General features: G+C 52.3%; 1 protein-coding gene across 7 annotated transcripts in view; it reads left to right on the forward strand.

Moving 5' to 3' along the window:
* The window catches only part of KCNAB2 (potassium voltage-gated channel subfamily A regulatory beta subunit 2), a 97,136-nt gene that overhangs the window by 27,172 nt on the left and 42,816 nt on the right, over nt 1-27,148 (forward strand). For 3 of the 7 annotated variants that reach the window (XM_067718279.1, XM_067718301.1, XM_067718287.1), the window contains exons 2-3: nt 13,712-13,840; nt 15,062-15,103. In XM_067718279.1, coding sequence (XP_067574380.1) covers nt 13,764-13,840; nt 15,062-15,103 — 119 coding nt within the window. In that variant the 5' untranslated portion in view covers nt 13,712-13,763. Of the gene's footprint in view, nt 1-13,711; nt 13,841-15,061; nt 15,104-19,394; nt 19,859-24,042; nt 24,287-27,148 lie in introns of those variants that run through there. The other 4 variants (XM_067718294.1, XM_067718310.1, XM_067718261.1 and 1 more) reach the window with 3 other exon arrangements.

A 27,148-nucleotide genomic window follows, 5' to 3' on the forward strand; every position in this document is an offset into this window, starting at 1 on the left:
CTGACACTTTGGAAGGTTGGGAGATTTGCCCAAGGTCAGACACCAATAAATGGCAGAGTTACGATGCAAACCAAGGGCTAGATCTGAACCCCTCCCCACCACCTGGAGTGGTCTCCTGGGTCACCCAAAGAGGGGGGAATTGTGTCATCCACCAAGCCCCAGAAGAAGATGGAAACGGGTGTCGACCCGGCAAGGTTTCGATTTAGAAACAGTTACCCTCTCCCGAGCTCAAAGGGCTAGCTTCACATGAACTCTCACTACATGAAGGTTCCCATCACCCAAGTTTTGTGCTCCAGAACCTACGGTAAAGGGACAGCTGGGGCATCCTTTTCCAGTAACCGGAAGTAGCTCCCGGCCTCCCGCTGGAGTTTAATTTAATATAACGAGAATGACCCTGAATATTAAAACACAGCAGAACGGCTCCCAGCAGTGCTAAAGTTAAAACTCCATTCACCTTCTGCGTAACAGTCCTGGTGGCAGGCCACAGAGAGGCTCGTTTGTCTGCATTCGTGGGTCTGCTGGCTCCACGTCTCAGGTCAATGGGTGATGCCCGGGCCGGGCCGGGTGGCTCTAGCGTGTGAGCTCGGCCTCTTCGGACCAGCGGGGGGTGTGTCTGGAGCAGGTTCATCCTTGATGATGGCAGGGGCTCCAGGGCAAGTCTCCTGTGGCTGGAGCTGGCATATCGTCATTCTGCTCGCTCCACATTGGCCCAAGAGTGTGTTTGTGTGTGTGTGGAGGCGGGGTGGGTGTCGTATGCATGCGTGCACGTTGGGGGGAGGTGGCAGAGTCACTCAGCAAAGGACATGGATACGGAAGGAGCCAGGAATGGGGACCGATGATTCAATCTCCTAGACCCTCATACCCTCCTTCTATGCAAATCAGATGGCAGCTCACCAACCAGCACGTCTGAGGAGCCAGAACAGGTGGTCCCCCAAGCAGGCTCGCTCAGAAAGCATCTCCTATCACTGTGTGTCCCTGGACTCGTGGGCTCGGTCTGACTTTTCTGTGTGGTTTCTTGGCTTAGCTGTGAATTCCTTTTCTTCTCTCGCCTGGATGCACTGAATCCTTCCCATCTCGTGCCAGTAGCTCTCATCAACTCTGAGAGGCTACAGATTCCATCTTTAATGCTGAGGCTGAAGGGATCAGAGAAAGAGGGAGAAAGAGGGAGAGGAAGAGAGAGAGAGCGCCACTTGCAGATCCGAACTGGACACCCCCAGGCACATTAGCTCCCAGAATAATATAATCATTTATTCTTAGCTCCAACAGAGAAATTGAGGCTCATGTAGGCCAGGCCCCCATTTTGCAGATGAGAAGACTGAGGCTTAAAGAGAGAGAGCGCGAGCTCGTGTGTCCTGGTCAAGGGCGCCTCACCGTGGTCTGCTGTGACCCTGGACATTTTGCACAGTGCATCTGGTTTATTCTGGGGCTTTCCCTCTGTGTGTATAAATGTGCTTGTCCATGTTTAAAATCATGTCATGGGTCCACTTTTCCAGAAGACCGCCAGCCCGAGTCTCAGGGCCAATCCCAGGCCCCAGAGTCACATAGAGGCCCCGTGGGGCCTTTGGTCAGTCCCTGAGAGTCTGAGCATCAGGGCCTGGCCGGGGCTGCAGCTCTGATGACAGCCTAAGACTCCAGGAATCCGTTTTTTGTGTTTTCTTCCCATTTAAACTCGGCCTCCTGCCCTCTCGTGTCCTCTGCCCTCGGAGCCCTGACAGGCTGCATAGTGACCTTTCTGGGAAAACTAAAGTGGAGAAAACACAGTGAGAGGTTGCAGGGGAACTGCATTCTCATACAGCCTCAAAGAGCCCTCCCTGCGGTTCCTGGTTAATTAGGAAGGAATTAGTACTCCGTGCCATGGCGGAAGCTGCCTTAACCAAGTGGCAGGCCCTGGCTTTGCCCGTCATGGACAAACGCGCGCGTGCATCCTGGTTTGATGCACCAGAAGGACACACCTCGCCAAAAAGGTTTAACCAGATCTAATCATCAGGCTGCAGTCAGACAAATGCAAAATGTGGGACAGTCAGCAGGACTAATGGCCTGAACTTTTCAAAAAAAAAACCCAATGTCATGAAAAACAAAAATGAAAAAACGGTAGGGGGGTGGGGTGCTGGATTAGGAGATTAGTTGAGGGGTGCTGGGTTAGGTGAACCTTGAGTGGATTCTGGTGGGTTTTTTTAAGCTATAGCATCTATTTTTGGAATGGATTCTGGATTTTTTTAAACTATAGACTATCTTTTTGGAATCAATGGGAAAATTTTAATCTCTATTTTATTTCTTCTCTGATCTTTATTATTTCCTTCCTTCTGCTGACTTTAGGTTTTGTTTGTTCTTCTTTTCCTTTCTTTCTTTTTAAAATTTATTTATTTATTTATTTGGTTGCGTCGGGTCTTACTTGCGGCAGGCGGGCTCCTTCGTTGCGGCTCATGGGCTCCTTACTTGCGGCATGTGAACTCTTAGTTGCGACATGCATGTGGGATCTAGTTCCCTGATCAGGGATCGAATCCGGGCCCCCTGCATTGGGAGTGCAGAGTCTTAACCACAGCACCTCCAGGGAAGTCCCTGTTCTTTTTCTAATTCTTTTAGGTGGTAGCCTGGATTGTTTATTTGAGGTTTTTCTTGTTTTTAGAGGAAGGCGGAAATTTTTAATATAGGCTATATATCAGGTGGTATTGAATTAATTGCCTTAGATATGATCACGGTGTTGTAGTTATGTAAGGTAGAGTTCTTACTCTCAGAAAATGCTTGCTGCAGTGTTGAGGTGTGAAGTGCATGAGATCGCAACTGTCAAATGTTTCAGAAAAAAAAGTGTGTGCGAGAGGGAGGGGGAAGAGGTGAAGGGGAGAGGGGGAGGGAGGAGATGCCATGCAAGCAAATGAGGCAAACGCAGATTATCAGTGGGTAGGATGAAGGGTATATAGGGGCTTGTTGCTATTCTGGTGTTTTACAATTTTTCTGATGTTTTACAGTTTTAAAAATAATAAGTTGGAGAGAAGACAGTGTCCACAGATGGAGCCTTTTAGGTCCCCTGTCATCACTCAGCTCAGCCTGCAAAGGGTGAAAGCTAGTATTGACTCAACATCTTTCCTCTTGGGCTCAGAGCGTATCTTCTCTTTGCTCCCATGAGAAACTATGAACGGGCCTTTGTGAGCGCTCCATGCTTATGTCTCCAAGTATAAACCGGGGTGGTTTGCTCCGGGTCACACGCAGACCAGCTGGGCGTGCAGGAGACGGGAGGGACCCAGCCTTCGGACTCCCAGCTTGGACCCCGAGCCACACCCTCTCAGCCGCCCCTCCCGTCCCTCGTCCCTCCGAGCCTGTCATGCTGCCAAATGGTTTCTGAACAGTCCAGGGTGGAGGTGGGGTGGGCAGCTGTGCCAGCCTTCCTCCCCTAGGGGTGCAGGAGCCCAGCGCAGCCTGGGAGTCTCAGCATCCCCACTGGGACGTCAGCTCCTTGGGGATTGGCTGCCAGGCAGATGCAGTGGCTCCTGATTGGACAGCGGCAGCTACAGGGCAAGGAGGTGGGCTCTGGGCACGTTGGCTGTGGCCCTGGACTGTGTCCTGAATGCTCAGCAGGGGCTTGGGGAAACCTCACCAATCCTCTTCCCCCCCCCCCCGTGAGGTGGCAAAGGTGCCAACCCCCCAGGAGGAATGAGACAGAAGCACTGCTCGTGGCCTGCAGTTCTTTTCCACGTGAAGTGGGCATCAGAGCGTGACCAGTGCCCGGCTGTGCGCGGAGGAGCTGACTGCTGACCCTGAAGGACCTGAGCTTCCAGAGTCCGGGCTAGGGTGAGGAGTGGGACAGGTGAGCTCCCTGGGGATGCCTCCCACAGTGTGGCCAGTGGCACCTGTAGCTGCCATGAACACCCCCGCTGGACAGAGTGGGCATTGCACCCTCAGGAAGGCTGCCCTGTCCCCACCCCTGCCACCTCGTGCAAGCCGAGTCCCCAGGCCCTCCCCCTACCACAGGCGCGCCAGGCATAGCTGTGAGCACAGCCGACAGAACTCCCTGCATCCATGGAGCTGGCATCTTGGGGTCACAAATGAGACAGAAGGTGACATATAAGGTGTGTTAGAAGGTGACACGTGCCAGGGGAGGGACCAGGGGAGTGTAGGGAAGACAGGTCTGCAATTTAAGATAAAGTGTCCGGAGAAGACTCCCTGAGAATGTGACCTTTGTATTAAGAGGTGAAGGTCAGGGGTCCCTCCGGGGGATCAGGGGTCAGAGAGCTCAGGCAGAAGAAAGGGCAGGCGCAAAAGCCCTGAGGTTGGAGTGTCTGCTTGGTTCACGGGACCCCACAGAGCCCGCGTCTGGGGCGGAGTGAGTGGGGGGGTGAGGTCAGAGAGGTCGTGGCTCAGGCGGGGCCGGGCTGAGGCCGCTGTTGAGATTTGGGCTTTCACTCTGGGTAGAATGGGAAACCATTGGAAGGTCTGAGCAAAGTAACAACATGATCTGATTTATGTTCCGGAAGTTTCGCTCTGGCTCCTGGTCAAGGTGGAAGCCAGGAGACCTGTCAGAAAGCTGTCGTGGGGACTAAGAGAGGGAAGGTGGCAGCCGGGCCAGGGAGGAGGAGGCAGAGGTCACCGCAAGAAGCGTGGGACTTGGGCTTCCCCGGTGGCGCAGTGGTTGGGAATCCGCCTGCCGATGCAGGGGACACGGGTTCGTGCCCCGGTCCGGGAAGATCCCACATGCCGCGGAGCAGCTGGGCCTGTGAGCCATGGCCGCTGAGCCTGCGCGTCCGGAGCCTGTGCTCCGCAATGGGAGAGGCCACGACAGTGAGAGGCCCGCGTACCGCAAAAATAAAAAAAAAAAAAAGAAGCGTGGGACTCTGGCGGCTTCTGAAGATGGCCTCATGACGGGGTGGCCGTGGAAGAACAGGGCTGCAGTGGGAGTTGTCGACTTAAAAAAATGCACAACGTGAGAGTGAGAGTTAAGTTTTATTTGGGGCAACAGGAGGACTGTGGCCCGGGGGGACGGCGTTTCAGATAGCTCTGAGAAACTGCACCGAAGAGGTCAGGGGAAGGTCAGTATGTACGTGATTTTGGCAAAGGGGGAGTCCATGCAATCAAGCACATATTTTTTTCCAGAAGGTTTCTGTTAGTCACGAGGAACAATCGTCACCATGAAGGATTTAGTGTTTTTCTAGATATGAGGAAATACAAAAATTAGGCTCACTAAATCTTCTCCTGAAAATATTTAACTATCTGAAGCCCTGTTCTGCCAGTTTTTCTCAGAGCACCGAGCGCCTCATTTCTGCTCTCCACCCTGAACTCCTTTCAGGGGATGTTGAAAGTCAGCAGCTGCAGCAGCACGTGATTTAATCCTTGTAGAGGGAGATGGCAAGTGCCCGTGGCAAGTACCAATTTGTAGTCGACAGGGTGGTCAGGAGCTTCATGTTAGACGTATGGCCCCAAGGCGCTTGTTTCACATCCTTGTAGAGATGCCTAGTGGACAGTTGGATACACGCATCTGCGGTCCAGGGAAGAGATGGGGGCTGGAGATACAATCGTGGGGTCTGCAGCGTGGCAATGGAGGTCAGAGCCAGAAGACTGGTGGAAACCTGAGGAACCTCGTGTAGCAGCAGGGAGGTCACGGCGACCTTGGCAATGGTAGCTTCCTCAGAGGCATGAGGGCAGAAGGGAGGGGAATTACAGACAAGAGGACATTTCCTGTGATGGAAGGAGAGAAATAGGACAAGAGTGGGGAAGGAAGTGGGTCCAAGAAATTATGCTTGTTGTTTTTGAAAACTGCAGAAGTAGTTTGGGTTTTTTTTTTTTTTTGGTTATCTTTTTTTTTTTTTTTTTTTTTGGTACGTGGGCCTTTCACTGTTGTGGCCTCTCCCGTCGTGGAGCACAGGCTCCGGGTGCGCAGGCTCAGCGGCCATGGCTCACAGGCCCAGCCGCTCCGCAGCATGTGGGATCTTCCCGGACCGGGGCAGGAACCCGCGTCCCCTGCCTCGGCAGGCGGACTCTCAACCACTGCGCCACCAGGGAAGCCCTTTAGTTATCTATTTTATGCATATTAGTGTACCTATGTCAATCCCAATCTCCCAATTCATCCCCCCCCCACCGACTTCCCCCCTTGGTGTCCATACGTTTGTCCTCTACATCTGTGTCTCTATTTCTGCCCTGCAAACCAGTTCATCTGTACCATTTTTCTAGATTCCACATATATGCATTAATATACGATATTTGTTTTTCTCTTTCTGACTTACTTCACTCTGTATGACAGTCTCTAGGTCCATCCACATCTCTACAAGTGACCCAATTTCGTTCCTTTTTATGGCTGAGTAATATTCCGTTGTATATATGTACCACATCTTCTTTATCCATTCATCTGTCGATGGGCATTTAGGTTTCTTCCGTGACCTGGCTACTGTAAATAGTGCTACAATGAACATTAGGGTGCATGCGTCTTTTTGAATTATGGTTTTCGCTGGGTATATGTCCAGTAGTGGGATTGCTGGGTCATATGGTAATTCTATTTTTATTTTTTTAAGGAACCTCCATACTGTTCTCCTTAATGGCTCTATCAATTTACATTCCCACCAATGGTGCAAGAGGGTTCTCTTTTCTCCACACCCTCTCCAGCATTTATTGTTTGTAATTTTATGATGATGCCCAGCTAACCAGTGTGAGGTGATGATACCTCATTGTAATTTTGATTTGCATTTCTCTAGTAATTAGTGATGTTGAGCAGCTTTTCATGTGCCTCTTGGCCATCTGTCTATTTAGGTCTTCTGCCCATTTTCTGATTGGGTTGTTTGTTTTTTTGATATTGAGCTGCATGAGCTATCCATATATTTTGGAGATAAATCATTTGTCTGTTGATTCGCTTGCAAATATTTTCTCCCATTCTGAGGGTTGTCTTTTTGTCTTGTTTATAGTTTCCTTGGCTGTGCAAAAGCTTTTAAGTTTCATTAGGTCCCATTTGTTTATTTTTGTTTTTATTTCTGTTACTTTAGGAGGTGGGTCAAAAAAGATCTTGCTGCAATTTGTGTCAAAGAGTGTTCTTCCTATGTTTTCCTCTAAGAGTTTTATAGTGCCTGGTCTTACACTTAGGTCTGTAATCCATTTTGGGTTTATCTTTGTGTATGGTGTTACGGAGTGTTCTAATTTCATTCTTTTACATGCAGCTGTCCCTTTTTCCCAGAATCACTCATTGAAGAGACTGTCTTTTCTCCATTGTATATCCTTTCCTCCATTGTCATAGATGAGTTGACCATAGGTGCATGTGTTTATCTCTGTGTTTTCTATCCTGTTCCATTGATCTATATTTCTGTTTTTGTGCCAGTACCATACTGTCTTGATTACTGTAGCTTTGTAGTATAGTCTGAAGTCAGGGAGTCTGATTCCTCCAGCTCCGTTTTTTTTTCTTCAAGATTGCTTTGGCTAATTGGTGCCTTTTGTGTCTCCATACAAATTATAAGATTTTTTTGTTCTAGTTCTGTAAAAAATGCCATTGATAATTTGATAGGGATTGCATTGAACCTGTAGACTGCTTTGGGTAGTATAGTCATTTTCACAATATTGATTCTTCCAATCCAAGAACATGGTATCTCTCTCCATCTGTTTGTGTCACCTTTGATTTCTTTCATCAGTGTCTTATAGTTTTCTGAGTACAGGTCTTTTACCTCCTTAGGTAGGGTTATTCCTAGGTATTTTATTCTTTTTGTTGCAATGGTGAATAGGATTGTTTCCTTAATTTACCTTCTGATCTTTCATTGTTAGTGTATAGGAATGCAAGAGATTTCTGTGCATTAATTTTGTATCCTGCTACTCTACCAAATTCATTGATTAGCTCTAGTAGTTTTCTGGTGGCACCTTTAGGATTTTCTATGCATAGTATCATGTCATCTGCAAACAGTGACAGTTTTACTTACTCTTTTCCAATTTGGATTCCTTTTATTTCTTTTTCTTCTCTGACTGCTATGGCTAAAACTTCCAAAACTATGTTGAATAATAGTGGTGAGGGTGGCCAACCTTGTCTTGTTCCTGATCTTAGAAGAAATGACTTCAGTTTTTCACCATTGAGAATGACGTTGGCTGTGGGTTTGTCATATATGGGCTTTATTATGTTGAGGTAGGTTCCCTCTATGCCTACTTTCTGGAGAGTTTTTAATCATAAATGGGTGTTGAAGTTTGTGAAAAGCTTTTTCTGCATCTATTGAGATTATTATATGGTTTTTAATCCTTCAACTTGTTAATATGGTGTATCACATTCATTGATTTGCATATATTGAAGAATCCTTGCATCCCTGGGGTAAACCCCACTTGACCGTGGTGTATGATCCTTTAATGTGCTGTTGGATTCTGTTTGCTAGTATTTTGTTGAGGATTTTTGCATCTCTGTTCATCAGTCATATTGGCCTGTAGTTTTCTTTTTTTGTGATATCTTTGTCTGGTTTTGGTATCAGGGTGATGGTGGCCTCATAGAATGAGTTTAGGAGTGTTTCTCCCCCTGCTATATTTTGGAAGAGTTTGAGAAGGATAGGTGTTAGCTCTTCTCTAAATGTTTGATAGAATTCTCTTGTGAAACCGTCTGGTCCTGGGCTTTTGTTTGTTGGAAGATTTTTAATCACAGTTTCAATTTCATTACCTGTGATTGGTCTGTTCATATTTTCTATTATTTCCTGGTTCAGTCTTGGAAGGTTGTGTTTTTCTAAGAATTTGTCCATTTATTCCAGGTTGTCCATTTTATTGGCATATAGTTGCTTGTAGTACTCTCTCATGATCCTTTGTATTTCTGCTGTGTCAGTTGTTACTTCTCCTTTTTTATTCCTAATTCTGTTGATTTGAGTCTTCTCCCTTTTTTTCTTGATGAGTCTGGCTAATGGTTTATCAATTTTGTTTTTCTTCTCAAAGAACCAGCTTTTACTTTTATTGATCTTTGCTATTGTTTCCTTCATTTCTTTTTCATTTATTTCTGATCTGATCTTTATGATTTCCTTCCTTCTGCTAACTTTGGGGTTTTTTTTGTTCTTCTTTCCCTAATTGCTTTAGGTGTAAGGTTAGGTTGTTTATTTGAGATTTTTCTTGTTTCCTGAGGTAGGATTGTATTGCTATAAACTTCCCTCTTGAACTGCTTATGCTGCATCCCACAGGTTTTGGGTCTTCGTGTTTTCATTGTCATTTGTTTCTAGGTATTTTTTGATTTTCTCTTTGATTTCTTCAGTGATCTTTTGGTTATTTAGTAGCTTATTGTTTAGCCTCCATCTGTTTGTATTGTTTACAGTTTTTTTCCTGTGATTGATATCTAGTCTCATAGCATTGTGGTCAGAAAAGATACTGGATACAGTTTCAATTTTCTTAAATTTACCAAGGCTTGATTTGTGACCCAAGATATGGTCTATCCTGGAGAATACTCCATGAATACTTGAGAAGAAAGTGTATTCTGTTGTTTTTAGATGGAATGTCCTATAAATATCAATTAAGTCCATCTTGTTTAATGTGTCATTTAAAGCTTGTGTTTCCTTATTTATTTTCATTTTGGACAATCTGTCCATTGGTGTAAGTGAGGTGTTAAAGTCCCCTACTATGATTGTGTTACTGTCATTTTCCCCTTTTATGGCTGTTAGCATTTGCCTTAAGTATTGAGGTGCTCCTATATTGGGTGCATAAATATTTACAATTGTTATATCTTCTTCTTGGATTGATCCCTTGATCATTATGTAGTGTCCTTCTTGGTTTTTTGTAATAGTCTTTATTTTAAAGTCTATTTTGTCTGATATGAGAATTGCTACTCCAGCTTTCTTTTTTTTTAATAAAGTTATTTATTTATTTATTTATTTTTGGCTGCATTGGGTCTTTGTTGCTGCGTGCGGACTTTCTCTAGTTGCGGCAAGTAGGGGCTACTCTTCATTGCGGTGCGTGGGCTTCTCATTGCAGTGGCTTCTCTTGTGCAGCGCAGGCTCATGTGTGCGGGCTTCAGTAGTTGTGGCACGTGGGCTCAGTAGTTGTGGCTTGCGGGCTCAGTAGTTGTGGCTCGTGGGCTCAGTAGTTGTGGCACACAGGCTTAGCTGTTCCACGGCATGTGGGATCTTCCCAGACCAGGGCTTGAACCCCTGTCCCCTGCATTGGCAGGTGAATTCTTAACCATTACACCACCAGGGAAGCCCTTCCAGCTTTCTTTTGATTTCCATTTGCATGGAATATCTTTTTCCATCCCCTCACTTTCAGTCTGTATGTGTCCCTAGGTCTGAAGTGGGTCTCTTGTAGACAGCATATGTATGGGTCTTGTTTTTGTATCCATTCAGCCAGTCTGTGTCTTTTGCTTGGAGCATTTAATCCATTTACATTTAAGGTAATTATCAATATGTATGTTCCTATTACCATTATCTTAATTGTTTTGGGTTTGGTTTTGTAGGTCCTTTTGTTCTCTTGTGTTTCCCACTTAGAGAAGTTCCTTAAGCATTTGTTGTAAAGCTGGTTTGGTGGTGCTGAATGCTCTTAACTTTTGCTTGTCTGTAAAACTTTTGATTTCTCTGTCGAATATGAATGAGATCCTTGCTGGGTAGAGTATTCTTGGTTGTAGGTTCTTCCCTTTCATCACTTTACATATATCGTGCCACTCCCTTCTGGCTTGTAGAGTTTCTGCTGAGAAATCAGCTGTTAACCTTATGGGAGTTCCCTTGTATGCTTTTGTCGTTTTTCCCTTGTTGCTTTTAATAATTTTTCTTTGTCTTTAATTTTCGTCAGTTTGGTTACTATGTGTCTCGGAGTGTTTCTCCTTGGCTTTATCCTGCCTGGGACTCTCTGTGCTTCCTGGACTTGGGCGGCTATTTCCTTTCCCATGTTAGGGAAGTTTTTGACTATAATCTCTTCACACATTTTCTCAGTTCCTTTCTCTCTCTCTTCTCCTTCTGGGACCCCTATAATGTGAATGTTCATGCATTTAATGTTGTCCCAGAGGTCTCTTAGGCTGTCTTCATTTCTTTTCATTCTTTTTTCTTTATCCTTTTCTGCGGCAGTGAATTCCACCATTCTGTCTTCCAGGTCACTTATCCGTTCTTCTGCCTCAGTTATTCTACTATTGATTCCTTCTGGTGTATTTTTCATTTCCGTTACTGTGTTATTCATTCCTGTTTGTTTGTTCTTTAATTTTTCTAGGTGTTTGTTGTTCTTTAATTCTTCTAGGTCTTTGTTAAACATTTCTTGCATCTTCTAGATCTTTGCGTCCATTCTTTTTCCAAGGTCCTGGATCATCTTTACTATCATTATTGTGAATTCTTTTCTGGAAGGCTGCCTATCTCCACTTAATTTAGTTGTTTTTCTGGGGTTTTATCTTGTTCCTTCATCTGGTACGTAGCCCTCTGCCTTTTCATTTTGTCTATCTTTCTCAGATTGGGGTTTTCGTTCCGCAGGCTGCAGTGTTGTAGTTCTTCTTGCTTCTGCTGTCTGCCCTCTGGTGGATGAGGCTACCTAAGAGGCTTGTGCAAGTTTCCTGATGGGAGGGACTGGTGGTGGCTAGAGCTGGCTGTTGCTCTGGTGGGCAGAGCTCAGTAAAACTTTAATCTGCTTGTGTGCTAATGGGTGGGGCTGAGTTCCCTCCCTGTTGGTTGTTTGGCCTGAGGCGACCCAGCCCTGGTGTCTGCAGTCTCCTTGTTGGGGATAATGGCAGACTCTGGGAGGGCTCACACCAAGGAGTACTTCCCAGAACTTCTGCTGCCAGTGTCCTTGTACCCGCGATGAGCCACAGCCACCACCCCCACCTCTGCAGGAGACCCTCCAACACTAGCTGGTAGGTCTGCTTCAGCCTCCTGTGGGGTCACTGCTCCTTTCCCTGGGTCCTAATGCACACACTACTTTGTCTGTGTGTCCTCCAAGAGTGGAGTCTCTGTTTCCCCCAGTCCTGTCAAAGTCCTGCAGTCAAATCCCGCTAGCCTCCAAAGTCTGATTCTCTAGGAATTCCTCCTCCGTTGCCGGACCCCCAGGTCGGGAAGCCTGACATGGGGCTCAGAACCTTCACTCCAGTAGGTGGACTTCTGTGGTATAAGTGTTCTCCAGTTTGTGAGTCACCCACCCAGCGGTTATGGGATTTGACTTTATCGTGATTGCACCCCTCCTACCGTCTCATTGTGGTTTCTCCTTTGTCTTTGGATGTGGGGCATCTTTTGGTGAGTTCCAGTGTCTTCCTGTTGATGATTGTTCAGCAGTTAGTTGTGATTCCGGTGCTCTTGCAAGAGGGAGTGAGCACACGTCCTTCTCCTCCACCATCTTTCCTTCCATCTGGAGAAATCGTTTTTGGGGGGGGTTTTGGCCGCACCACGTGGCATGCAGGATCTTAGTTCCCCGACCAGGGATCGAACCTGTGCCCCTGCAGTGGAAGTGCGGAGTCTTAACCACTGGACCGCCAGGGAAGTCCCAAGATAGAGGAAGTAGTAATTGATTGTGTGCAGATGGCTCTGCCGCATAAAGAAGGAAGGACTGGTGGGCGAGAGTCCTGTTGCAGGATGCCCTTGAATGGGGGCAAGGGAGAGGGTGTGGGTGCCATGGGCATGGCCAGGAGGGAAGCAGAGTGTTCCTTGTGCTGATGCTGGGGGATGGGTCTGATGCTAGTGAAATAGGAAGCATCAGGTCGAGAGCTATGGGTAACACGGGAAAGGAAGTGTTCGTGATTTCAGGAGAGAGGTGCTGGGTCGTGTCATCTTGGAGAGTGGGGGAGAGAATGGCCTAGAACAGGGGTTGGCCGACTTTTCTTTAAAGGTACAGGTAGTAAATATTTTAGGCTTTGCAGGCCAGATGGTCTCCATTGCAATGACCCACCCCATCATGGTAGCACAAGTGGGCAATTCATAAACAAATGGGCGTGGAGGTAAAACCTCCAATAAAACCTTATTTACAGAAACTTCTGGCCGCTGGCAGTAGTTTGCCGACTTCTAGTCCTGGAGCTCGGCTTTAGGCCAAGGGTCCTCAAAGTGTGTTCCCTGGACAAGCAACACGGGCGTCACCTGGGGACTCAGGCAGATTAAGTCTGTGGTTCGGAATTCTGGACATTAAGCGTCCCTAAGTGCCCGAGCTGGGGGTTGAAGCGTCACCACACAGCAGCTGGGCCCAGGGAAAGCCAGAGACGAGGGCCGCACCCCCAGGAAAGGGCACGTGCATCCCGGCCTGCCCTTGGCTGCCTGTTGCCCATCCCATTAGCCTGTGTGAGGACATCATGCACCCTGCCTTCCCCGGGGCCTCTGGACCAGCATCTGGACTGGCCTTGGGGACAGCTCTGCTCCTAGCGCACAAGGCCTGGCACTCCGCGCGCCCTCCCCTCTGTGGTCCTGGTTTCCCGTCCGTGTCCCTCACTTGCCCGGGGGTGCCTCAGGGCAGGAGTCAGGGGTCAGGGAGGTAAGGCATCCAGGATGACCCTGGGTGACCATGGTACCACTTCCTGGCCTGGGGAAGACAGCCCAGATTCCCAGGTCCACAGACTCCCTGTGCAACCACCATTTCTGCATAGTTTGGGCAACGAGAAAGTGCTCCCAGAACCTCAGAAAAGCAGTCAGGGAGGGGCGGAGTGGGGGCTTGGAAAGAAAGGGTAGAAATCCTTCCCAGTCACGGACTCGACCCTCAGCCTCACCCGGACCCCCGTGGGCCTGTCTGTCTGTCTGATGAGGGACGTGCAGATGCTCAAGGAACCAGGCCTTCGGGATCACAGAGCATCCTGGCCACACTGACTGGTCTTTTTTTAACCGCCTCCCCTCCTTCTTTGCTCTCCCTCCAGGATCTTCCCTCCTTGAAGAAGGGAGTGGGTCGGGACGAGTGAGGCCAGCTCCATGTATCCGGAATCGACCACGGGGTCCCCAGCTCGGCTTTCCCTGCGACAGACCGGCTCCCCGGGCATGATCTACAGGTGACGCCCCCGTGCCACCCCACCAGGCCCTCCCAGGGTCAGTGCTGCCTCTGAGGAGGTCCGCAGGCCAGTCTCCTCCCCTCGGCCCCGAGGAAGGGGCCGAGTGAGCCCACAGGGCTGTCAGGTGCACGCAAGCCAGCATTTTCTCCAAGGAAAGGAGGCTTTTAAGACCAAAATGGGAAAGAAAAAGACCAAGGTTTTCCAGGTGGGATGGAGCCAGGATTAGACCCCTGCCTTGTCCCTGACTCTTCTGAAATATTCCGTGGGAGGTAACAGAGGCCCTTCCCGGCTTCCATCTCTCTCATCTCACACACACTGCAGGTCCTGGGGCCCCTGTGGTTCCACCAGCTCCCCTGACACCCTGAGCAAGGCTCCAAGCCTTACAGGCCTGAGTGGAGCCCGCGGAGGGTGGGGGCAGCCGGGTGCTCGCCGGGCCCCCTTGACCTATTTGTGGAGCCCGCTTCCAGATCCAGCCCTGGGTCTTTCTGTTTGGAAAATAGCCCAGGTTGAACCACAGGGAGGGCATGGGGAAGGCGCGGGGTGGGAGCCGCTGGCATCATTGTCACGGAGGACTGGGCACAAGTGGAACCCTGGGGCCCCCCAGTCCTTGAGCCACTGGACCTTCAGATAACTGTGAGGGCCTGAGCCGCAGCGCACGTCCGTGGAAACCACAGGGAATGGGGGCGTCCCTCCTGCATCCAGGTCCTACAAAGAACCCCATGGTCACGTGCAGACTTCCCAGCGTGTTGGGTGATGGGCATTCCTGGGTTTGAAGGTTTTCAACCGTTGGTCTGAAAAAGCATGTTTCATGAAAACCCAAACAGAGGGACTTCCCTGGCGGTCCAGTGGTTAAGACTCTGCCCTTCCACTGCAGGGGGTGCGGGTTCGATCCCTGGCGGGGGAGCTAAGGTGCCACATGCCTGCGCACGCGCGTGCCAGGTGGCCAGAAAAAAAAGAAACCCAAACCGAGGCCAGGCACAGAGGAGCCCGGCACCCAAACAAACGGGCCTCCACCTCCCTGTGCCACTGGGTGGCGCTGTCACCGAGACTTGGTACCCAGGCACATCCTCCGACAGCCCCGCGAGGGCGGGGTGGGGCTGGGGCTGCCGGGCGTCAGAGATGCTTCCCGGGCTGGCACCTCCTTGTGCGTGGTTGATGCCAACTGTGGCTTCTCTCTCTTCTCTCCCTGTTTCCTTCTCTCTCCTCCATTGCTGTCCGCAGTACTCGGTATGGGAGCCCCAAAAGACAGCTCCAGTTTTACAGGTAACGAGCCCTCCGTTTTCCCTACAACCGGCGAGCAGGGCAGCGGGTGGGAGAGCCGTGCCGTCCAGGCCGGGTGTGCTGGTGATTTCTCAGGCATGAAAACTCCCCCGTAAGATCCAGGCTCTGGTCCTCTTCTCGGTGCCACGACACGGCATAGTGATGAAAGACGTGAAGTTGGGCTCGTTGTGTGGGCTCATCGTCTAGAATTTGCTTTGATTTGAGCTGAGCTCTCGCCAGATCGCCTTTCAAAGCTCACCCCTCAGACAGCAGGTCGAGTGCTTTCCTGTCATCCCAACTTTGTGCTTCTTAGGTGATCAGAGTGAGAAACGATGCTCCAGGCCCAGTGTTCTCCTCTTTTCCCTGAACTTGAGCTGATCTGTAGCCTACGGAGCCCTCTGGGGTGTGCGGCTGCGATAGGACCCAGGCCAGGGTCGGGACGGATGCACTGGCGTCTTTCTGATGCATTTCCTGTTGGAAATCAACACAGTGTGTCCACTGGGGGAGAGTCTGTCACCAGAGGGACACGGCGCCCAGAGGTCCAGCCCAAGGCACGTCCGTCAGCAAAAGCCCCCCAGGCGGGTCCCTTCCTCCCTCTGTGCAGCCTCTTCCTAACCTGTAGGGGTAGGGCGTGCACCACAGACACGCATGCTCTTGAAAATCTCTAACTCTGGGAATTTACGTTGACGTTTTCCTCCATCGAGAACACGCCAGGCTTACGGAACCCTCAGGGCAGCTCGGCCAGCTTTGGGGCTGGACACTCGGAATGGCTCATGGGGGCAGGGCCCTGGTGTCTGTTGTGCGTCTCGGCCTCCAGGCCTGGGAGGTCTCTCCGTCCAGAACTGGGTCCCCGGCATGTGCACCTGCAGCGGTGACAGAGCTGTGGGGCCGTTATCGCCGATGCACCGGGGACCTCGCTCGGGCGGTGGGTGCTGGGGTCGGCGCGGGATTTCCATGTGGCTTTTTCCTTCCCACAGCCTTGGCACCTCCGAACATGACCGTGGGCCTGGGTCCTCAGGCTAATTTTGCTACTGCTTCAGTGCCTCCCATGAGGTCTCACCCCTTACCAAGATCTCTAAAGGGGCGAGCGAATCTTTGATTCTACTGGAATTTTTGCTAGATAAGGTCTTGCTTGAAATAGTTAGGTCTGAGCTTGCAAATGCTTACTGAATGAAGTGTTTATCATCATATACGTATGTATGTGTGTACGTATGCATATATGTGTGTGTATGTGTGTATGCATATATGTATGTGTGTGTGTGTATGTATGACATAATATGCCGAATGAATGCATGCCATCCGTCCACAAGGATTCAAACTGAATCCTTGAAACCAAACATGCACTTGAGCCGCATCCTCAGAGGTCCTGGGCCTGCCTCACTCCTGGAAGGAAAGGAGTGAGCTGAGACATGCAGGCAGAAGAATCCCCGGAACAGGCCAGCCGGCTGAAAGCGCTGGTCCTGTAAGAGGTGCCAAGTAAGTCGCGTCGAAGTGAACGTGTGCTCCACGCCCCTTGCTGCCCCCTGGACCCCCTGGATCCACCCTGTGGTCTACGCTCTGCGACCCCTCTGGCTGAGCGTCCGGTCCCCATGAGGTCTTCTTGCCCCATGGACAGGCCCTGCTGGAGAACTGAATCTCCAGGTCTGAAGACCACCCACCCCCAGGCTCTCAGCTCCACGTTCAATGCCACAGGCTCTGGCTGTCCTGCCTTTTGGGGCTGCAGCATGGTTACTTCCCACAGACACTCGGCATCTTTTGTGGGGCCTCTGGTGATGACCTCTAAGGGGGTGGGGTCTGTGTTCAGCAAACTGGGTGCCACTCCCAATGGGGGGTCCTCGTCACCCAGGTACTGGCACGGCTCTTGGATGGTTATTTAAGTCAGCCAGCAGGGTGGCACCCCCTCCTCCAACAGGGCAAAGGTGTCCAGGGCCCTGCCCTCGAGCAGCTCACAGACGGGTAAGGGAGGGAAGACCCTGTACCTGTCAGCTTTTACACAGCGGGCCGCATAACAAACTACCCCAAGTCTCAGGGGCAGCAACAATAAGCATTGATTCCTTGCTCATATGTCTGTGGGTTGACTGGAGTCAGTTCGTCTAGGCTGGGCTTAGCTGAGTTGGTGTCTGAGCTGCAGGCTGGACACCGGTGTTCACCATCTCTCCGTCCTTCCTAACCAAGGGCCATCCCAGGCCTCTTCTCACGGCACAAGTGCCAGAGAAAACAGAGAAACACAACTGTCTCTGAAGGCCGACGGTTAGAATTGGTACAGTCACTTCTGCTCATTCTTTTGGCCAAAGCGTTCTCATGACCAAGCCCAATGTCAAGGGGAAAATATACTCCCCCCCGACCCATGGGAGGATTCATGGTCACGTGATGCAGAGGGGGGGGAAAGGGTCGGCCACGGTAGTGCAATCTACTACGAACCCAAATCATTGTAACAGTATCTAGGAGGCAAAGTGGGCCATGGGGGCTTCCCTGGTGGCACAGTCGTTAAAAATCCGCCTGCCAATGCAGGGGACACGGGTTCAAGCCCTGGTCCGGGAAGATCCCACATGCCGCGGAGCGATGAAGCCTGTGCGCCACAACTACTGGACCTGTGCTCTAGAGCCCACGAGCCACAACTACTGAGCCCACGTGCCACAACTACTGAAGCCCGCACGCCTAGAGCCCATGCTGTGCGACAAGAGAAGCCAGGACAATGAGAAGCCCGCACACCGCAACGAAGAGTAGCCCCCGCTCTCCGAAACTAGAGAAAGCCTGCGTGCAACAACAGAGACCCAATACAGCCAAAAATAAAATAAATTTTTTAAAAAAATAGTGGGTCATGGGAGAGTCCAGAGAGTTGGTGGCGTTCCGAGGAGGGAGGGGTCACAGCCAGCTTAGAGTCAGGGAAGGCTTCATAGAGCCTTTGGGCTGGACCTTGAAGACTGGACAGAATTCAGCAGAACCAGGAAGAACATTCCAGTAGATGCGACAGCCTGAGCACAGCTCGGAGAGGCGCCCTGAGGACAGGAAGTAGCAGTCACACCATCTGGGCCATCAGGGACAGGACAGGATGGAGAGTAAACAGAGGCCAGACTGTAGAGGCAGCTGGGAGTCTGAGGAGAGAGGGCCAGGAATGCCAAGCAGAGGAGCCTGGACTGCATTCAGTGGGCACTGGGGAGCCATCGAAGGTGTTAGAGCAGGGCAGGGGGCAGGGCTCTGCTGCAGGAAGGAAGCCGGGTAGCAGGAAGTGAGACGGGGGATGGAGAGGCTGGACGAGGAGGCAGGAGAGATGGAGAAGGGCTGAACCACAGGAGCCACAGGAAGAGAGAGTGAAGGGTACCAGGAGCCACGTCCACGGGGCTTGGTGTCTGAGGTGCAGGTGCTGAGAGGGACAACGTGATGAGAGGAGAACGGTGCCCCGGGGGAAGGAGATGAGCCTCCTCCAAGCACGTCAGGCTGATGACCGCCACCCAGCAATGAGGCCCACTACGGCCACTTCCAGCCAGTGGGTGACACGTGACATGGAACCTGACAGTGGGCTTCAGGCTTTAAGAAAAACCATCCCAGGGAATTCCCTGGTGGTCCAGTGGTTAGGACTTTGTGCTTCCACTTCAGGAGGCATAGGTTCGATCCCTGGTCGGGGAACTAAGACCCTGCAAGGTGTGTGGTGCAGCCAAAATAAATAATTTTTTTTACAAAGAAAAGAAAAGCCATCCCAAGTCCATCACGAAGGCCTTTCCAGGTCATCACCCACCGCCAGTCACCTCCGGTTCCATGCCCCCCCCCCCGCCTCCCATTTCTTTCTACTCCGGATCTGGTGAAGTGATCCCCCCACCCCTTGTAGCCATCCCCGTTAGCAGGTTTGTCATGGGGTAATCAGCTCAGAATCCCACAGGCACCGGCACGATTTCTCAGCTAGAGGATAGTGTCACGCTGAGACTTTGGGGGGATCCTAGTATGACACGAAGGGCCCCTGCGGTCATGAACCCGGAACGGGGGCTCAGAATAACATCACCCCAGGGCTCAGCCTCAAAGCGTTTTCCAAACCTCAGGTCAGGGCTGTGAGGAAGGGTCTCCACACCCCCGCCTGGAGAGAGAAGCAGTGTGGTGTCCAAATAGCAAACTGCAGGAACCTTCCAGCCATTTATAGGTCCTGGCAGTGTAGGACGTACAATCTGGGGCACGTCCCGGTGGAAGGGAGGTGGGGCGTCCGTCTGCGAGTGCTGAGGGTGCGTCTTGCCAGACCTCAACCCCTTCACTGTGGGCGGTGGTCACGTGCCGTGGGGCCCCGGGCTCCCCTGCTTGCAGTCGGTTAAGAACAAGGTGGGACGGCAGCCGCAAGCCTGGGTCCCGCGTCCTCAAATACCGGAAAGCACAGCTTGCGCCTCTCCACCTGCGGTTCCCAGGGTCAGGTCTCGAGGCGGGGGGTGTGCGCCCGAGGGGATGGCAGGACCCCAGCCGGCGCCCCCTCCCAGCCAGCACGCAGGAGGCTCCCTTGCCCGGCTGCACCGCGGAACCGCACTTCCCAGGCTTTTAGGGGAAGAGGCACGCTCGTGAATAATTCAGCCTCTTTCACTGAGATGCAGACGCCCTAATAGGACTAATGGACTCGCTGCCTCCAAACCCGACCCTTGTGGGACTTATTCACCAATTGCTTCTGACGTTCTGCAGTGACACTCCCTAATGAAAGAGCTGCTGCACCAGCTCCTTAAACGTCTTGTGAACCCTAATAAACTAGACTGTGTCCCTTTTAACCAGCAGACGCCAGCGAGGCAGGTGAGTGGTCCCTTCACCCCTTCAGCCCCAGGAGGCAAGTGGCAGCTACCTTCTTTGGGGGGGATGCTGCTGGGGAACAAGCATCCCGGGAACAGAAATGACAGGGACAGCTTTCGGGGATGCGTTTGGCTGGTCAGAAATTAGACCCTCTATGTGTTTTCAAAGCGGAAAACCTCAAAAAAAAAAAAAAAAAAAAAGCCACAGCCCTAGGTAACCACGGGAGGGAGGAGGGTGGGCGTTCTGCTGCTTGAACCTGCTCGCTTCCCAGTCCCGCTGCTCTCCCGCCCAGGGAGACCTGGGCTGCAGCTGGTACCCTGTCGGGTTCCCCGCTAAGATCCAGCATTTTCAAGTTGCCCCCCTCCTGCCGGCAGCAGGAGGCTGGGTGCTGTCTGAAAGGTCTGTTTCGAAACACAGGCCTGAGAGAGCCGGGGGCTGCTTCTTTGGGCCTTGGTTTGCTGATGCTTCGCGAGCAAAAATAATTTTGTTTTTGCCCTGACGCGATGCTGTGCATTTTCCAGCTGTGCTCCGGGATGATTTCGAGCCGCTGCCCTCCATGCTCCCGCTTTAGGACCTTAGGCCGGTTTCTCCGGTGTCGAGACACGTGTCGCCGTTTCAAAGAGACTTTCCGGATTCCTTCCGGATCCCATGTCTCGTGCTTTGGTGGCTTTCAGTAAACAGACCTCAGTTCAGGCATTCCAGGTGGAAGGCTCTTCAGCAAGGTCGCGATTCCCGTGGACTTAATGAGGTTAATGTCTCTTTCCATTTTTCCATGTTACGCGGTTCATTCCCGTGAATTCCCCAGACCCCCGTCCACAGGAATAGATTTGCAAAAGGCAGGCCCCAGCACAGGTGGGGACCCTGTAGGCTCTGTAATTAGTGATGGCTATTAAAGAGGGCTGATTTTTCCTGAGATGGGGGGGGAGGATGGCAAAGAGAAGCGAGCGGTCGGGGTCGCTGGGAAGCCAGGTGGCCAAGGCAGGAGCCCCAACAAGGGGAGTCTTCGAGGATCCCCTCACCCAGGGACCCAGCCCTGCTCGCCTGCAGAGGAAGCCGGCTTATTACGCTGTCCTCTCCCGCTGGACAGCATTGGTGACGGTCCGAGTCCCTCTGTGTCCTTCCTCCCTCACTCTCGAGGACCTTAGGAGGACGAGCGCCTCCCAGCCCCTTCCTCGCTGTGCTCGTCCCTCCGGTCACAGACCCCCTTGTGGGCGTCAGGTCCTCACCCTCCACCCTAGGTCAGGGGCCACTGTGCTCGCCCACGGCCCACCCCTCCTCCCACGAGTCCCCTGGCCCAAGCCTGCCCTGCGCCACCAGGACCCTCACATCCAGCAGGAGGCTCTGGGCTCCCTCCGTGCGGCTGGTGGCCCTGCCCCACCCAGGGGCCCCTCCCAAGGCCGCTATAACTCGAGATGAGGAGAGAGCCCAGGCAGGAGCGACCCCAGCCCCACAGAGAGGCGCCCTCCAAGTCCTGACCGCACCCACTTCACCCATCTCATTAGGGATGTGTGTCTGCGCCAGAGCGGGAGCGATGGCTAACGTCCACATTTCACCCTACACGGCTCCCTCGAATCACTCAGGCCCATGTTCACATGCGACCTCTGGAGAGGCCCCCGCCTGCCCACCCATGTCCCCTCCACCCCGTTCTGTGTATTTTGTCCTCATGCCACGTATCGTAACTGGTGCCAGGGTCCACACCTCGTGGTTGGTAGCCACCTCCCACACTTGGCATGCTCCCACGGTGAGGCCAGCCCCTGTCCAGTTTTCCAGGCGGGTCCCGTGCAGCCCGAGGCAGCCTGCACAATAGGCCTCTGCTCATCCCACTTCACAGACGTGGAGACTGAGGCTCGGAGCAGCCCAGGTGCCTGCCTGGGTCGCACCGAGTGGGTGACACACCCACTGGACGGGGCTGCCCGTGTCCAGAAGCAGGGCACTCAGCCACACTGTCATTGCAGCTCTGGGGCCGGGGCTAGATTTCCAGAGCCAGACCAGACCAGGATTGCTTTTTGCGGGTCATGTCTTGAAAGCTCTAATGGCTATTGATCTCAGCCTGGCTGGGCCTGGCTGGGAACCGTCACGTCTGAGGTGGGTCCTGCTCTTCGGGAAGCACCCCTGTAACTGCTGCTTGCCCAGCTGTTCTCTCTGAACAAGGACCCCCAGGGAAGCCAGGACTGGCCTACTTCTGCCCCACACAGGCCACACAGACGCCTTTGAAGCATCTGCCTGACGGGTAGTGGGCAGCGTGCACTTGGAGGGGAGGAGGGAGGGAGGGAGTAGGCGTTGCTACCTGTGGGCATCCATGGTGCCACGTCCAAGGTCAAACCCACCCACCGCCACCGAGCCTGGGCCCCCTCTGCTGCCCCAGAATGATTCTCCTGGAAGGTGGGTACTTTCGTGTCCTGCAAAAGCATCCCTCAGAGACCTTAGTCCAAACCCTTGGGGGATGCTAGAGGTTCTGGGCCCCCCTGAGGGTCTGAGATATGGTGATGCAAGTCCTGGCCCAGGAGAAGGCAGCCTGCAGAAAGCCTTGGCCTGAGTCAGGGGGCCAGCCCAGCCCCTCCAGGTGCTGGCGGCACGGCCAGTGAAACACCCAGTTACTACTTCAGTAGCTGAGGGTGCAGCAGTGAAAGTAGATGGAAAAGTCCCCGCCCTCCTGGACCTGACCTTCAGGGGGTCAGATGCACCAAACAAGATGACTAGAGAGGACAGAAGCAGGTTGTCAGGTGATGATACCTGCCGTGGAGAAAGGAGGATATGAACTGGGAATGGAGAGCTCACCTGAGGAAGGACCAGCCCAGGCGACCCCAACGCCCTCTCCGCCCTAGGGACTCTGCAGCTGCCTCAGCCCCCAGGGCAGCCTGCCCAGCCCTTCCCAGGGATAATGGAACTTGTTTTCCCTTAGGGCAGAGGTGGGGACAATGCTGGTTCCTCCAGTTCTCGGGCTGGGCTCCAGGGTCCAGCTGACCCCAGCTGAAAAGACGCATCTCACCTCGGTGACGGTGACAATTCTGGGGACATAGTGCAGGCATCTGGGCCGGGGCAGAGGCCCTTGGTCAGCTGTGCAGGGTGGGGGGCGGGGGAGCCCCTGGATTGTAGAACAGCCCTGCCCCCTGCGGCCGTGTCCATGTTGCCCAGTCAAAGCCACTGCAGGATGTGGACGCACAGCTGTGATGCCGGCCCTTCACTGAGCTACTCACGTGTGTGCGTGAATTGACACAAGGGCAGCATTCTGTGCACACGCGTGTTCCCCTCTCCTTTCCTTTCTTGATGCTGTCTCCTGGGACTCATTGCCTATCAGTCCACGTGGAGACGCCTCACGTGGCTGCATAAATTTCCATTCTGTGGATGAGCCGTCATTTACATAACCCATTTCCTATTGATGGACATTTACGTTTTTAGTTTCCAAGTGTAATCATCCTTTCAGATGATGATTTAGCAATGGTTCTTAACATTTAAGCTTTGCAATTTCCAAACCTGTTCCCTCCGCTGCTTCACTCCCTCCTTAAATGCATCTGCTCAGTATTTCTATTGCAAGAACTCGTGGATTGTGACACAATTGCTTTGAGCATGGAGCCCAAAGAACTGTGCCGGTGCAATGGCGCTTTCTATAAGCAGAGAATGCACATGTGGATAACATTTCCCTTTACCAGGCTGTGAACCAACAAATAGGGCCTTCCTGGGGGAGCGATGTCCCCTGGCAAAATCACACTGGAGTTTGCTTCAGCGACAGGTGTGCTTATGCTGCTTCCCCGGACGGCCCTGTAATTGGTTTTACGCTGGGAACCCCTCCAGGGGGTACCGTGAAGTCCTCCACTCTGGGGGCCGGGCTCTCTGCATGCTCCTGCCCCCTTCGCATTTGGAGCATTTTTTGGGGGGATCTCCCACCTGGAATGCAGCTTCGCCTGTGCTTGCCTCATGGGTGCAGGGGCAGAGGGGGTGGCTCAGCCAGAGTTCCCGGCCAGTGCAGCTTTGAGGACCAAGAATCTCAAGCCAAGAGGTGTTTACATTCCGGGGCCGGGCCCTGTCCCCAGGCGCCAAGAGCCCTTGGTGGCCACTCTATCTGGAGGACGTGTCCCTGCCGCAGCCCCTGCCCCAGCCCCAGCCCCAGGGCCAGCGTCCAGCCTGGGCACCGGGGATGGCGGGATGCTCTCTAACCCATCACCACTCGGCGTTTCCCATCCGGACAGCGGCAGCTCCTGGGCCGGGTGGGACCATGTTGTCCATGACGTACAGCGAGAGCCTGAGGAGTGTGGTCGGCAGGTGTCACTCAGACTGGGCCCTGCACCCCGTCCGCCAGGCCAGCACGCTGGAGCTGCAGCAGCTGCGGGAAGTGCGGGCAGCAGCCCAGGCCAGGAACATGGAGAGCTTCCTGCGCATGCACGGCCTCTCCCTGGACAGCTGCACCGCCCGGTGCACCGGCATGAAGTACCGGTAAGGGCTGGGCTGGGCGGGGACAGGAGGAGGTCCCCTGGCCGAGGAGGGGGCCGAGGCAGGGGCTGCGAGAGAGATGCAGCCCAGGAAACGGGGTAATGGCGTCACTGTCAACTGGGGCAAACTCCTTGGGGTTTAAGAATGCTGACCGTGGGACTTCCCTGGCGGTCCAGAGGTTAAGACTCCACGCTTCCACTGCAGGGGGCACGGGTTCCATCCCATTTCGGGGAACTAAGATCCCACGTGCTGTGTGGCGCAGCCAAAAAGAAAAGAATGGGGCTTCCCTGGTGGCGCAGTGGTTGGGAGCCCGCCTGCCGATGCAGGGGACACGGGTTCATGCCCCAGTCTGGGAAGATCCCACATGCCGCGGAACGGCTGGGCCCGTGAGCCATGGCCGCTGAGCCTGCGCGTCCGGAGCCCGAGCTCCGCAACGGGAGAGGCTGCAACAGTGAGAGGCCCGCGTACCGCAAAAAAAAAAAAAAAAAGAAAAGAAAGAAAAGAACGCCGACCGCATAGGAACGTATAAAAGAGGAAAATGAGAGTCTGCATAGTCCTTTCCTCCAGAGATAAGCTCTGCTGCGTTTGGTGTGTCCTCCATGGGAAAAGAGTATGGTTTCTTGAAAAAACTTTGCCGCAGGAGTAAACATACTATGTCATTTGTCTTCTTGCCGTGTCATTGGGACACATTAATTATCAGGGGTTGACTAAACACAAATTAGGGGAAATCCCTCAATTCATCGTCTCTACCAACAAATCCATCCCAGCACCAGAAACCCGTGCGAGGTCCTGGGGACCAAGATGTGCTTAAATTGGGCTGTCCTCATGGGAAGTGGCCTCTGAATTGGTTGCTGCAACTACGCTTGTAACTGTGACCAGCAAAGGCTGTGGAGTAGGTGTCCCTGTGTTCTCGGATGCGGGCCTGGAGGGTTTCTTCTGAACCTCAGAAAGACATTCTGTTTAGCTCGCTTGTCCCTGAAATCAGCATCTGGGACAGTGCTCCGACCTGCCCACTTTCTCCTCTGAAAGCCTCAGAAAGTGGCCAGAGGAGCCCCAGCGCTGGCGTTTGAGTTGATAAGTTACATATACGAGGCTTTCTTCCTGTGCCTCCCAGGGACAAGTCCTGGCCAGAGCCAGTTGGCCAGAAGGGACCCCACCCACCCACCTAGTCTATGTACTGTTGCCAGATTTAGCAAATAAAAATATAGAACGCCCAGTTAAATTTGAATTTCAAATAAACAACCAGTTTATGCCATCATCGGGACGTAATAGCAGAAGTTATTCGTTGTTTATCTCAAGTCCAGATTTAAGTGGGTGTCCTATATCTGATTTGGTTTCCATCTAACGCAGGCCCCAGGGGTTATCTGACTGTTCTCTGGAGAGAAGAACAGAGACCAGCCCTGTTGCTGTAACATTTTCTCCTTTGGACAAGTGTTTGGATCTTCAGCATGAGGTTGTCATTTAAAGATATAAAGCACTTCTGCCCTGAGTCCATTAGATGGCAGGATTCTTAAGGCTTTGCATTATAAATCCAGTTGTAAAGGAAGGACAAAGGGTCAGCTAGTTTGGCCTCGAGGATCTCCTGATTCTGACGGAAATTTCTCAAGAAGGAGATGAGGGTCTGCATTTTTTCTTTTTCTTTCTTCTTTTTTTTTTAAAGATTTTTTTGATGTGGACCGTTTTTTAAAGTCTTTATTGAATTTGTTACGGTATCGCTTCTGATTTATGTTTTGATTTTTTTGGCCTTGAGGCGTGTGGGATCTGAGCTCCCCGACCAGGGATCAAACCTGCACCCCCTGCACTGGAAGGCGGATTCTTAACCACTGGACCACCAGGGAAGTCCCCGCATTTTTTCTTTTTTTGGCAAGTCATTGATACTTTTCATTAATCCAGCAAATGTTTACTCAAGATCTATCTACTTGGCTCCAGGCAACAGGCTTGCCAGATGCTGCAGGAACAGGACAGACAAGGTCCCTCCCCACCACATTGGACATTACATCCTGCTGGGGGATGGCAGAGAAAAAGCAAGTAAATGCCTAAGAGAGTCAGGGAGACCAGGGGCAGCTGAGACCCCAGCCGTCTGAAAGGAGGACCAGTTGAAGACATGGAGAAGAACTTTCCAGTCCAAGGGGACAGGGGCACATGTGAGGAAAAAAGGCCCAGGGCCAGAGCGAGGAAGGCAAGTAGAGGTGAGGCAGGGTGGGCAGGGGGGCCGGAGCCCGTCCCCCGTCCCAGGGAGACCTCACCTCCCTCGGGTGTGGATACCGTTTGTAATGGAGGGGGCACTGGGGTGAATTTTGTCCCCCCAAATTTCATCTACCCAGAACCGTAGAATGTGAAGCTATTTGGTAATAGGCTCTGTGCAGATGTAACTACTTAAGATGAGCTCACAGCGGAATAGGGTGGGTCCTAAATCCAGCGCCTGGTGTCCTAATAAGAAGGCCCAGTGAAGACACATAGGGAAGAGGCCCTTTGGTGGTGGAGGCAGCAGTGGGAGGGACGCGGCCACAAGCCAAGGAACCACGGCCACCAGAAGCTGGTGGAGGCCAGGATGGATCCTCCCCTGGAGGCTTCAGAGAGAGCGCAGCCCTGCCCATACCCAGATTGCAGCCTTCTTCCCCCGGAGCTATGAGAGAGTCAGGTTCTGTTGCTTGAAGCCCCCCCAGTTCGTGGAACTTTGTCATGGCAGCCCCAGGACCCGAACACAGCCGGGGGGTGTGAGTACTGGAACAAATCTCTTATTTGCCTGACACCCCAAGGAAAAGGTCTGTGTCCCATCTGAAACACGCTGGACTAACTGTGGGGCTGAAACACCCTGGGGAAACCTGCTTCCCAAGAAGCAGAGTTGACAAGAAAACCACTTGA

This window comes from Pseudorca crassidens, chromosome 2, assembly GCF_039906515.1.
Source record: "Pseudorca crassidens isolate mPseCra1 chromosome 2, mPseCra1.hap1, whole genome shotgun sequence".
Taxonomy (NCBI): Eukaryota; Metazoa; Chordata; class Mammalia; order Artiodactyla; family Delphinidae; genus Pseudorca; species Pseudorca crassidens.